This window comes from Taudactylus pleione, unplaced genomic scaffold, assembly GCF_031769625.1.
Source record: "Taudactylus pleione unplaced genomic scaffold, aTauple2 ptg000501l, whole genome shotgun sequence".
NCBI lineage: Eukaryota > Metazoa > Chordata > Amphibia > Anura > Myobatrachidae > Taudactylus > Taudactylus pleione.
This window is the reverse complement of record NW_028284903.1, coordinates 974,795-988,606: the sequence shown is the minus strand read 5'-3', so window position 1 is coordinate 988,606 and position 13,812 is coordinate 974,795. Positions and strand designations below refer to the sequence as shown.

General features: G+C 48.4%; 1 protein-coding gene across 1 annotated transcript in view; it reads right to left on the bottom strand.

Moving 5' to 3' along the window:
- The window catches only part of LOC148501817 (MAX gene-associated protein-like), a 187,936-nt gene that overhangs the window by 46,292 nt on the left and 127,832 nt on the right, over window positions 1–13,812 (bottom strand). The window contains exons 20-21 of the mRNA XM_088449939.1: window positions 6,031–6,213; window positions 5,841–5,952 (exon numbers count right to left, since the gene is read on the bottom strand). Of these exons, the coding sequence (XP_088306065.1) occupies window positions 5,841–5,952; window positions 6,031–6,213 (295 nt within the window). The remainder of the gene's footprint in view (window positions 1–5,840; window positions 5,953–6,030; window positions 6,214–13,812) is intronic.

Sequence of the window (13,812 nt, the reverse complement as noted above, 5' to 3'; positions counted from 1 at the left end):
GGATATCGAGGGAGACCATATAATCCCCGGGTTCCATCGCCAGAATGATGGAACGTAACGTTTCCATCCTGAACCTGGGAACTCTGAGGTATCTGTTCAGAGACTTCAAATTCAGGATAGGGCGATGAGAACCATTGGGTTTCTGTACCAGAAACAGAGTAGAATAGTACCCCGTCCCGCGCTGAGACTGCGGAACGGGAACAATGACCCCTGCTTGTAGCAAGGATTCTATAGCTACCTGAATCTGACCAGCTTTGGTCTTGTCCAGAGAAGGACTCGTACAGAAAAACTGGTGGGGCGGCCTGAACCGAAAAGACAGGGCGTACCCCTGAGAGACTACTTCTCGAACCCAGGCATCCGTGGTGGTATTGTGCCAACACTGGGCGAATTGGAGAAGTCGGCCTCCCACTCTGGGGTCCCCCAGAGAGAGGCCCGTCCCATCAGGCAGCAGGCTTATCCTCCTGCTTGGAAGAAGGGCGCCGAGCACTCCATGCCTGCTTCTTGGGCTTGGGTGCGGCCTTGGTCGCCGAATGTCTCGGGAAGGACTGGCCCTTGGCCTTACCCTGAACCCGAAAGGACCGAAAGGCAGAGCTCCTCACTTTAGCCGGCGCAGAGGCCGAAGGGAGAAAAGCCGACTTGGACTTAGCCAAAGTATCCACTATTCTGTCCAAATCCGGACCAAATAGTAAATCACCATTAAAAGGCAAGGCCTCCAGACCCTTTTTTGAATCTGCATCAGCCCTCCAGGACCTCAGCCACAGGGAGCGCCGAGCAGATACCGCTGCAGCCGACACCCTAGAAGTGAGCAGGCTGGCATCCAAAGACGCTTCCCCCATATAGGAAGCTGCATCCCGCATCTGTCCCACTAACGCTCTCTGGATATCCGGAGCCTCATCAGGAAAGGTATCCTCCAAGGCATTGGCCCATGCCTCAATGGCTTTAGCCACCCAGGAGATAGCCATGGACGGGCGAGCCACCGCCCCGGAAAGAGAATAAATGGACTTTAAACAAGTCTCCACCTTCCTGTCCGTGGGATCCTTCAAAGAGGAGATAGACGGCAATGGCAACGTCGCGCTTTTGATCAAGCGGGTAACGTGGGAATCCACCGCCGGCGGAGTTTCCCATTTCCTGCAATGAGCTTCAGGAAAAGGATAGTTCGCCGCCAACCTCTTCTGTGGATGGAACCTCTTACTAGGTAATTGCCAGGCCGCCGCCATATGATCCGATAATTGATCAGACAGGGGGAACACAGTTGAGGTCACCTTGGCCTTTTTAAAATTAGGAAACTTCGACCTAGGAGCCGGCGCATCATCCTCAACATGTAGGATAGCCCGCACCGCCCTAACTAAGGCTGGAACATTAATGGAGGACTTAGCTTCCACCTCCTGCCCCATGACATCAGAGTCAGAGTCCTCATGGATTTCTCCATCATCTGAGGACACTTCCGAGTCCGACAACTGCGCAGCTAGTGAACTCACAACCGGACGTTTAGACACCCTTGGTGGCACATCACCTTGCAACATAGACTGAAACGCCGAGGATGAAGCCGCCAGACTCTGTACGGAGCTGGATAGAACATCCACCCAAGGCGGAGGAGCCGTCGGAGCAACACTCTGCAAAGGCACTACAGACTGACACGTCCCTGGGGAAGACTGCACATACACAGGCAGTCCCGAGTAAGGACCCACAGTCTGGGCCCCGGGGGAAGACCGCAACATTTGTGGAACCCTCGGGGAATGGGGGATGGTGGGCTGCGGTAACGCCCTAGAAGGGACCGCTGATGGGACCGATAACCGGTCCGCAATAGACGCCAGCACCTGTGAAAACATCGCCCAAGGAGGGTCCTGTGATACAGGGGGGTTGGAGGGGCCCGGTACCAGCTGGCACCGCCCGCACAGACCATCCTGAGATGAGTCCTCCCCATCAACTCCAGCAGCACAGCGTCTGCAGGAAAATAGCACAGGAGCCACAGAGCGCTCAGTCTCCTCATCCGACATGATACCGTAAATACACAAGAAATAGGTATCACCAGAGGAATTACGGTTTTAACACCCGCGCACTCACCAGTATGCGACACAACAGCCCAGATATGGTACTGTGTAGCACACAACAGTATGTGACTGACCCCACAAATACGTGTTTTATATAAGTGAGGGTCTCAGAAAAACGCCCTTCCCCCACACACCTGCCGGGCCGTAGGAGAAGGAAAGGGATAGTTATAAGCTGACAGTAAGGAGAATAAGTCACAGACAGGCAGCACTAGCAATAGTCACATACAATGCAGAAAAGTTATACTCACTGCACCTTCCGCTACAATCAACCGCCCAGATTCAGTGTCTGGGAGGGCTATAGCGCTGTGTACACTGTCCTTTAGCAGGGGAGAGGTACACAGGGGGACCGGTCCACTTGATACCGCCTGGGAGTCTGCGATGTGCCAGTAAAGATGGCCGCCGGAGACCTCAGAGGAGGAGTGGCCGAGAGATAAGAGCAGCTCAGCGACGCCAGACTCCTAGTTGAAAGGCGCGCTGAGCTGAGGGGAGGAGCCGCTAGACAGGGAAGGCTGCCTCCCCTGGCTAGCAATTAACCCCCGGGTTGCCGGTCCCGCTACCAGCCTGATACCCTGGTGGTCTAGCGGACACGCGGGGTATTCCTCAATTGAGGGGGAGCCCGCCGCCGCCGCTAGCGCCTCCGGTCTGTCCCCAGAGACCGGAGGCTCCTGACTGCATTGAAGTATCCACGGGCCGCCGCACGCGGCGACCCGCGGCTTACCTGATCCCCGTCGCGTCCGGCAGCAGTCAAGGGAGTCCCCAGAGCCCGGCTAGAACAGGCTCTGGGGTCCCGCCGCGATCCCCAGAGCTGTACTGGCGTCGCGGCGCCAGCGGGGAGAAGGAGCGGCAGCGTGGACGTCCTAAAGGACAGTCTGATGCTGCCGCTCTAACAGTGTAAAAAAAGAAGAAAAAAATAAAAAATTTCTCTTTTAAAATAAAGCTTAGGGGCTGCTCCTGCAGCCCCACTGCGACAGGGTGACCCGACTCCGGCCGGGCACCAACTAAAACTGAGGTGCCTGTGGCCGGGGCGGGGTATAGAGGAGGACGGACCCAAGTGCATCCTGGGAGCAGCAAAGCTTTAACTGCGTGGTGCCCGTGGATCCAGATCCAGCTATACCCCAAGGTCAACCCTGTGGACCCCCTATGGACCCTGAAGTAGAAATGTATGTTCTCATATCATTTATATCCATTTATGTGTGTTTGTATACTGTATTTGTATGCAAGTGTAAGTTTACATAGGTATGTCTATCAGGGTTGCTGTGTCATAAATTTAATATATTTACTAAGTACTACACATATACATTAGGCTTCATATGCATATATATGTGCATTTTTGTGGGAGTATGTGATTTGTACACTGCAGTAATTAACCAAACAAAGCTGGAAATTAAAAGAAATAAACTAACAAAAACTAAATGGAACTACTGGTTATTATAACAAAAATACACAGCAATAAAATAAACATATATATATAGAAAATGTTTATTATTATTTTTCAATACAATCCTATTTTTCTTTTTTCCTCTATCATTCATATGTATATACATACACACACACATTATTAATATATATATATGTGTGTGTGTGTGTGTGTGTGTGTGTGTGTGTGTGTGTGTGTGTGTGTATATATATATATATATATATATATATATATATAATATATATTCTTTACATTTTATATAACAGGAGGCTTGTGAATTTTATAATAACATGTTTTTTATGTTCTTCCTTAAGTTTTTCCTGTATTATCTTTATTTATTTAAGAGACTAAAGATATAAAACTAATTAGTAGTTGTTGCAGGAATAACATCTATATTGTAATTGTAAAAAGGATTTATTTTGTGAGACATAAGTATTCTAAATCGAGCAGAAACACAAAGAATTAAAAATCAGGTGCAGCAGATTAAACAACCAATTACTAAGACTCTGTAGGAATATAAGGAGACATTATGGACCTGAGGGCCTGATTCAGAGCCGGACGCTATTTGCGAACGGTCGTTCAAAAAAAGGGGCTGGCTATTTAAATTGAGTGCTCGCTCTTTGCAGTCTGTTGACGCCTCTATGTCTGAGCGAGCTAACGAATCATGTGCTCGCTATTTTGTAAAGACGCCCCCTGGCCGTTCGCATCATACATCATCTCCGCTATTTATTAGATTAATCGAGTACATCGAAAGGTGTCTGAACTGCTCGCAGTGCTTGTGGTAGGTTTTACTTCCCGCAATCACTGCGAGCAGTTCAGGCTAAAAGATAACCAAGTGACGTGGTCGATGACGCTGCTTTGTTAATTATGCACACCCATTCAACGCCCGTTTTGACCGTTTGGCACACCTGTGTTCGGATCTCCACTCCCCGTTTTCAAGCACCTTCCCCTGTTACCACCCACAAACACCTCATTCTGTCACTCAAATTAGCAGGCCCTCGCTGTTTTGCGAGTGCACGATTTCCGACCGCAATGACTGGTTGGCGCATGTGCATTACGACCCATACGCATGCGCAGATGTGCGAACATCGCTCGGAGCGAGCGAGCGGCCGCTTACGAGCGGCTCTGAATCAGGCCCTGAGTCTCTAGTCTTGAGAAAGTCCCAGCATCCTATGGGACAAAACGCGTTGACCTTTCACCCTCCAGGAAACTTTTGATCCAGACTAGCCTGAGAAACCGCTGTACTATCCATCAGTCTGAGTGCTACGGGCCGGCAATTACAGCAACAGCGGACATCACTGCTGCAAGCACCCTTCTCCCTCCCCGCTGCCTGTCAGCTGTCTCTACACGGACATTACCATCTAGTCCGCCTGAGTGTGAACAGGAGTAGCTGTTTTATATTGTACACAGCGTCAACCTCTGCCCATTAGCAGAGGCCGATTACCCTGCACAGAGGATATCATCCGGCTCCAAACATCCCAGCGTGGCTACGCTTACACAGGGAGCTGGAGACTTCAGAAGGTGACTATACACCAGCCCACTTGGACTGAGGTAATACTGCATTTATTCAGCGGCAGGATTAATGTGATTTTAACTGGGACGCCAGTATATCACTGCTAACCACGGGGAGCACGCTTCAGGCTTGGTCTGTGAGAACACTATACAATTGCAACAAATTTGTTACTTATTTTAAGCCTTCTGATACATTTATTTGTAGCAATCAAATACTCAGCTGCGAACACTGACTATTCTCACACAAGTGGTGACTGAACAGCATTGAGTGTCAAGCCTATTTAGTAATTGATTTCTATTCCATATGATTATTAATGGGTTAATTATGGTTTCCCAAAACATGCTGCTATATTGATTGTGTTTTATCTGCATTTTATTAATTTCTATGTTATTTAGATGTTTATGTGATTAAACTAATTTTATGAATTACAGACAAGCCTCCTGTGTCTAAAATACAAAGCAAACATTGATTTATTAATTATTATCTTTTATTAAATGGGATTATTTTGTATCACATAGCGCAGTTAATCAAGATTTTTGAAGCTCCTTTTTGGTCCTAACTAGACCTTTTACCTGCAGCTGGTGTTGTCTAATTACATTTTCACACAATTAGCGCCGGGAAGTGTAGTAATTTCAATACAGCATCTAAATTTCTCTTTGTTACCAAATGAAACAAGCACTCTAAATAATATATCACATACCTGTATTTGTATAAATGGCACATTCTGATGTTAATACTGATTTCTTTACAGTTTAACTTAAAACAGGAAAACCATAAGATCAAAGACCTTTGCTACTACTATGTAATACTTGTGCATCAGTTTAACACCAATCATTTTTCTTAACCACGATCCACCAACCTGAAAGATTTGACAATTTCTTGATCAATTTACTCTGTTTTTGAGACAAGGAGGTCTTTTTCCTTATAAGTGAGTCCGCAGAATCGGTCAACCCCTCAATCTCCTCTATGGCCTGAAAGTAATGGGAAATTAATTAAAAACACTGAGGTTTGCAATTAAATACCTGAAATTTAAAACTGCTGAAACTGACCTGTTTAAGGATATAGCTCTTTGAAACCTTTGGAAGATTGTGAAGTCCAAGAGCATTTTTTAATTCGTCAAAGAGATCCCTCATCTCATTTCTTCTCTTCCGCTCATTTGCAGTGTGGTTTCGACGATAATATACGTTGGAATTTCCATCATCTACCGTAGAAAAAATTTCATCTCCATTCATCTTCAAAAAAACAGATACAAAAACATAATTAGGCATTAGTTGATTCAGTATTGACTCTCAATAAACCATACTTCTGAAATAATCTAGTCTTCATGTTTTCGTATGCCTTAACATTCCAAAGTATTAAAAGTTGATCCCTGCTAAGATATACTGTAGCTCATCCTACTTCTCAATGTAACCGAAATGCTAAATCGATAAACAAATCCACAAATTTTTTTCACGTCATAAAATGATAATTTTCTCCTTCATCCACTAGAGGACATTGGGTATAGAAGGTGGGTCTAGTAAAGCCTGGCAAAAATCGAAAAGTGTGACTGGCTCCTCCCCCTCTATGCCCCATCATCCCCAGTTTTAGAAATGTGCCCGAGAAGAGCCGGTGTACATGGGGCTGTCTTCAGCCCTTTTTTAACTATTTTTCCTTTTTCTTTTTCAGAGGACAGGCAGACTGTTAGCTGTGACAGTCTGCCTGCAACGAGGGAGCCGCCAGGGAGGGTACCGCCACGGCTACTGCAGCCTGTGTCCGGTCACTCTAAGGAGGGGGCCGACCCCGCCCCCCCCCCCCCCCGATAGCAATGCTTTGGGTGTTTTTTTTTTTTCATTGAGTCCACTGACTCAGTGGGGCCCGCCACAGCTGAAACCGGCTCGTCCCGGGTCCCCCGCTGCCCCCTCCCTGCTCAAAACTCTGGCCGCAGCAGCCCGGAAAGTATACACACCTCTCCTAATTAGCAGGAGAAGTGTTCCTTTTCCAGCTGGGCAAGTGACAGGCAGTCCTGCTGCACTGTCACTAATTGGTGCGTGCTGTAGCTCCAGTGAATCCCCCGCTATTTTCCACTAGTTACAGCCGCTAGACAGCGCTGGTGCTTGAATGAGAGAGGCACCGGCTTCGGCTTTTACGGGGGCATTTGAATGCTCTCCTAATGAGAGCTATTTAACACCGTGCGCCGAGGGAACCAGCGCCGGTTTGTTGAGGGGGCTGTGTATGTTTAGGACTCTGGCTAGTTCTTAGCCAGAGCCATCTTGGTGTGTGTGTGTGTGGGGGGGGGGGGGGGGGAGGGTAGATGTGTACTTTACTTGCGACGGCCAAAGTCTCTCTAAGAGAACTATGCACCGCCGCCTTCTCCACTGCTTCTGATGAATTAGTGCGCTTGCTCACAAGGAGCGGTGCCAACTTAAGTTATAAGCAGAGGTCCCAGTGCTCCTCTCCCCTGAGTGCATTCTGCTCCAGTAGCCTACAAAAGCGACAGACAAGAGAAGAGGTTTTCTCAGCAGCACAAAACGTTCAGCTAGACAAAACAGAGCAGATCCAGTAGCCTACAAAATGGTCTGTGAGTCTGCAGCGGGTTAGCATTATTATTGTAAATTCTGCTCCTCCCTATCTATTCCAACATTGGGTAACATTATTATTGAAATTCTGCTTCTCCCTATCTGTTACTCTGTCTACCTCAGTTTTACCTTGTCTGCTTCAGATTATCTGCATCAGCTGTGTGTGTTTCTGTGAGTGGGTTGTGATGTCTTCTAAAGCGACAGACAAGACTACTTCACAGATACGGTTTGCCTGCACTAGGTGCAAAAAGAAAATTTACCCATGCTCGCTCTGAAGGGTCATTCCTGTGCGAGGTTTGTGAAGCGGAGAGAGCTAACACAGGGCCTGATTCAGCAAGGAACGCAAATGCAAAAGCGATTACGTACGCAGTCTCACTGTGAAAGTATGCTAATTCATTGCAATCGCAATGCAATCTGAGCAATACATAAGGACTCCCACTCTACAACACATCTGTAATGTTTAGCAGGACTGCGAAAACATCGGTACAATCGAGTACCATCGCAGCATCACGCACACTTGCACAAGCTTACTTAGAAATTGCCAACTTCCAAGCACGCTATCAGGCCTAGTCACAACTGCGTTCCTTGATGAATCAGGCCCACAGTACAGACTGTCCCACCCTGAATCAATAGTTTGGCAGGCGTCATGGCAGATCTTACATCAGAGTTAGTCTGGAACGGGAGACTGCCAGGGATAGACCTAGCACTTCTCAATCTTCTTTTCTAGCTGCAGAACCAGCGTGGGCTCAGGATTTAGCCCGCTCAGTGGATAGCCTAGCCCAGATGATGGGTTCTTCGTCTAAGAGCCGTATTAAATTTGAGGCGAAAAGTCCGTATCCGCGATACTTTTTCGCCGATGACGTAATTTTCGCCTGTTTTGATTTTACTTCGTATACAATTTGAAAGACTTTCCCCTAGGTGGATAGTCAATGCAATGTAATAGGCGGAAAAGGGAATCGGTATGATTCACCACCGGCCGCATGGAGGAGGAAATCCCGACTGTCCCCAGGTAAGTATAAACTAACCTAATTTTCCCCCATAACCCTCCCTTCGGGGTGCCTAACACTAACCTCCCCCCCCCCTGTGCCTAAACATAACCCTCCCTCCCCCTAGCCTAACCCTAACCTCCCGGGGGGATGACGGGCCACGTATACAAAAACACTATTTAGCAGCTATTGTGCCTGTTTAAAAACACCAAATACCTTCAGAAAGCCAAACCCCCATGTCAGAGTATCTTTTGGGGGTGTCAGGATAATTTCCCCAAATCTGACAGTACTTTCCACCTGTTCAAGTTTCGCCCGGTCCCGTTTTCGCGCACTTTGAATACGGGGTAAAGCGGGCACGCGCACGATACTTTTCCGCCTACAAAATCCGCGATGCAGGTGAAAAGTGTGGGAGGCGGAAAAGTATTGCGTGTCCGCTCTAATTGAATCTGGCTCTAAGTCTCCTGAGGCCGCTTATCCTGGAAGTGAGGGAAATACTTCACGTTTCTGACCCAGAGGCTCCAGAATCATTAGAAAACTCCTTGTTTGGCAAGAAACAGAAGTCTACTGTTACCTTTCCTGTTTCTCCCCAGTTAGATGAACAGATGGCGGTAGCCTGGAAGCATCCGAACCATAAGTTCCAGATCCTTAGGCGTATTCTCTCCAGCAGTCAGCAGAAAATAGGAGTCGATGGGAGACTCCGCCACCTGTGGATTCTTCGATTTCGCAACTGTCGAAGAAAATTACGCTCTCATTTCCAGAAGCTAATACGTTAAAGGAAAGTTCAGAGCGAAAAATTGGAAACTACGTTGAAATCCATTTCTCAGACCGGCCTTGGTCGGCTCCTGGGTCAACAAGGCAATGGAGAAGTGGACGGTACAGTTGGCGGAGGGCCTAAAGTCAAACACTCCTCGGGCGGATCTTATCACCTTGGCGGACATATTCAGGAATCCGCAGTATACTTTGGGGGGGGGCGCCTCCAGAGATGTCGGTCAGGTAGGCTCTAGAATTCCGGGCACTTTGGCTTTGCACTTGGCAGGAGGAGTCTAAACAGACGGTTGAAGCTCTTCCTTTCACAGGTGATATTTTGTTTGGTCCAGAGTTGGACAAGTGGATCTCTCTGGTCACGGGGAATAAGAGCACTTTTCTGCCTTCTTTGGCTCCTACTCCACATCACTCGTTTAAAGGTCCTCCTTTTCGTTCCTTTCGAGCTCCAGCGACGTTTCAGGGCCGATCACGAGGTTAGTCTTCAGCAGTTCAAGGAGGTCGCGAGAGGACGTCAGACTGCCAGTGCCCGTCGTCCGGATCCCAAGCCAGCAGAAAAGCCTGTGGCATGACTGGCTCCCATCCCGCCTCGGGGACCCCAAGGTGAGTGCTAGTCTCCGGCGCTTCAAGGAGGCTTGGTTGCAGACTTGTCCCAACACTTGGGTGTGGAATCTAGTATCTCACAGATACAGGTTAGAGTTTGCCTTCACTCCTCCAGTGCGGTTTTTCTCAACAGGGTTTCCAGTCGTAGGAGGGCCCTGATTCAGAGCGAGCGCTCTTATCAGAGCGTCCGGCTCTGAATCAGGCCCTCAGTTTCTTAAAACTGGTGCTGAAGGGGCAAAGAGGGGGAGGAGCCAGTCACACTTTTAGATTTTTGAAGTGCCAGGCTCTACTTGACCCACCGTCTATACCCCACTGTCAGAAGCTCCAGTATCCCCTGTGGAATCGGATAAACGGATTTAACAGTAATTAACTGAGCGAACTCCAACATGTCGAAGGTGGACACCATGGACTCCAAGGTCTGCATTGCTGAGTGAATTGACACTTGGCGACTGTGGAGTAACCCGCGTATTCGGTGATGCAGTGCGGAGATTTTGTCTGCTGTCAGGAAGATTCTCTGAGCCTGAGAATCCAGAAGGGCTCCCAGATATACCATCCTTTGCGAAGGGGCCAGGGAAGACTTTTTCCAGTTGATCAACCAGCTGTGTGTTTGCAGGAAGGTAATGGTTATCTGAAGATGGCGGTGAAGGACCTCTGGAGAGAGTGTTAAGAGCAAGAGGTCATTAAAGTATGGGAGTAGTCCGATCCCTTGACGACGAAGGTGGACCGCCATAACTGCCATGATCTTGGTAAAAACCCGCTGAGCTGGAGAAAGCCCAAAAGGCAGTGCCTGAAATTGGAAATGTTGCTGTAGGACAGCAAACCTGAGATTCCGCTGATGGGAATGGGCACTGTAGGTAAGCGTCCTGAATGTCCAGAGACACCATAAAGCCCCCAGGTTCCACAGCTAGGACAACAGAGCGGAGGGTTTCCATATGAAACCTGGACACCCTGATAAACTTGTTCAGAGACTTAAGGTTGAGGACAGGCTGATGAGACCCACTGGGCTTCTGAACCAAGAAAAGGGTGGAATAATAACCCTTCCCACGTTGTGACGACGGGATTGGAATTATTACCCCCGAGTGCAGCAAGGACTGAATGGCCGTTTGGAGGAGCAGGGCTTTGCTCAGGTCTGATGGAGGGCCTGTGTAAAATAACTGCTGGGGGGGGCAGTCTCAGGAATGAGAGGGCGTACTAGTGAGAGACCACTTCTTGTACCCAGGCGTCTGTTGTGGTGTGACACCAGAACTGGGCGAACTGAAGAAGTCGGCCTCCCACCCTGGGATCCCCCAGGGGAAGGCCTGCTCTGTCAGGCTGAAGGTTTGTGCTCAGATTTAGCAACTGGACGTCTAGTAGCCCAGGCCTGCTTGGTCCTGGGCTTGGAGGCCTTTGTGGATGCCGACTGCCGAGGAAAGGACTGACCTTTAGTTTTTCCCTGGGGATGAAAGGTCTTAAAGGATGACATCCGAGGCCATGGTGTAGAGGCTGAGGGCAGAAAAGCACTCTTAGAAGCCGCCAAGGTAGCCACAATCTTGTCCAACTCTGGGCCAAACAGGATCTCGCCAGTGTAAGGCAATGATTCCTAGGCCTTCTTAAGAGTCCGTGTCGGCCTTCCATGAATGTAGCCAAATGATACGGCGGTCTACCACCGAAGTAGCAGATGCCTTGGAAGCTAGATCAGTATCCAAAGCAGTTTCTCCTAAATAGGAGGCTGCATCCCTGATGTGGGTGATGTAGCACAGCTGTTTGCGGGAGGCATCAGAGGGAAATGTGTCCTCTAGAACATCTGTCCAGCTATCAAAAGACTTTTGCCACCCAGGCAGTGGCCATTGATGGATTAGTAATTGCATTCTCTTACAGGAGCTCAGATTTGAGGCAAGCTTCAATCTTTCTATCCATCGAGTCCTTTAGGGAAGATGCCGTAGGGATAGGTAAAGAAGAGCTTTTAACTGGCTGTGTCACATGGGAATCTACTGCTGGGGAAGCTTCCCATTTAGCACAATCAGCTACTGGAATAGGGTAAAAACAAACCAGGCGTTTTGGGGCTGAAACTTTTTACTTGGCTTATTCCATGCTTCGCTCATGAGTTCAGAAAGCTGATCAGAGTGTGGAAATTCCACTGAAACCATTTTCTGGACCTCATTCAGAGTCGGTCGTAGGCATCCGATGTTTACAAACCACGCATGCATACGGTTAGTTGTGTGCACGAGACCTTGCGATCCAAAATGCTGTCGATCGTACGGCTTACGAGCAGAAACTGGCTTCCGAGAGTTGATTGACATGAAAAGACGTTTGTGGGTGGTGACCGGGGTGGTGGTCTGAAAACGGAGGCGTTCCTCAGCGTTTTCAGGGCGTTTTAGGGGCGTACATAAATAACCTGCTACAACCGACATAGAAGGCCGGAAGTAGTAAAACGTCACTCTGCGAGCAGGTTCGAGGCCTGGCTGATCATACAGCTTAAGGTTGCTCTCTCAAGCCCCAGAGTACAATCGATACTATCGAATGTTACTGATGTTCGGAGTGATGTTTCTATTTTGAGCCACACAATGCAAGCAGCTAATAATCGTTTGTTGTAGCTAATAACACTGCTAATTGGCATGTAATTGATTCAGCTGCGTTTGCATTAGCGAATAATAAGAATAAATATATTTCAGGGGGATGGCTTATTCTATGCTTTTTTTGGTAATTTTTGGAGTAATTTGCACACAACACAAGCGGCCGCAACCATCAGAAGAAAATTAACATACAGCGACTGACAACGATTGACTCGATCGCTAGCTGCTATCACTCGTTGGAGGAGGTGCATTGTTCACGTATGGGCGTCACTTTGGTTACGACCGATCGGCCGTGCGATCGCTTCCATTTTCAGTTTTGATGTCGTTAGGCGTACGACCGAGCGGCCGCTTACGACCGACTCTGAATGAGGTCCTCTAGCTCTTAAAAAGTGACTCCGATGGGGGACTCAGTGAGAGATCCGAGTCTTCTGCCTCCCCAGATGACACCTCAGAATCTGAGAGCTGTGTAGACAGCTGTGAGGATAGCACAGCACGCTTAGTAGTTTTACTGGCTAAGAGTTTCTCTCTGCAAGAGTTGTTGAAAGGCTGTAGAAGTAGCTGCTAGACTCTGCACTGAGGTAGAGAAAATGTCTACCCAAGAAAGAGGCATAGGAGGTACTGGTATTGCTTGTACCTGTTGTGGCAATCCCATAGGGGGAACTACTGCAGGCCTGGTGTAGTATAACAAGATGCACATAGACCATCTTGAAGTAAATCCTCCTGAGTTAAGCCTGCTGAACAGGCCTGCAAGAGAGCAGTATAGGAGCAGCAGTCTGCTTGTTACCCTTGTCTTTGTTAGACATAGCTGCAGGATAGTACAGCACACAATATGGCACTGAGCAGCGTGCAACCACACAGTATGTGACAGCCTTCACAAATACAAGTAGATGTGAAGTACAGTGAACACCCTATACACCGGTATTCCAGGGTAATAGTGAAAGTAAAGGGAAAGGCATAAGTTGAGAAAAACACAGACAGCAGCGCTAGCATAAGTCACATAAAATGCAGAAAATAAATAGAACTGCAATGGGCACTAAATTCAACTACACAGACTGCAGTGGCTTGTAGGAAATAGCGCTACATTTAACCTAGGAGAGATGTGTGTGGAGACTGGACCCAGCGTTCCTGGAGACCTTTGGCTATTGAAAAAAATGGCTTCCGCAGGACTCTGAGGGGGCGGGGGTGAAGGAGGAGCAGCTCAGGGCGGCAAGACTGCAGTGGAATGGTGCTCTGAGCTGGGGCCGCAGGGAGAGAGCTGACCTCCCGTAAGCTGACATTAACCACCGGTTCCCTGGCCTCTCTCGCCAGTAACGTTAGCCCTGGTGATCTAGTGGAGTCCCGGACGGACCAGTGTCCACATCAGCACCTCTGGT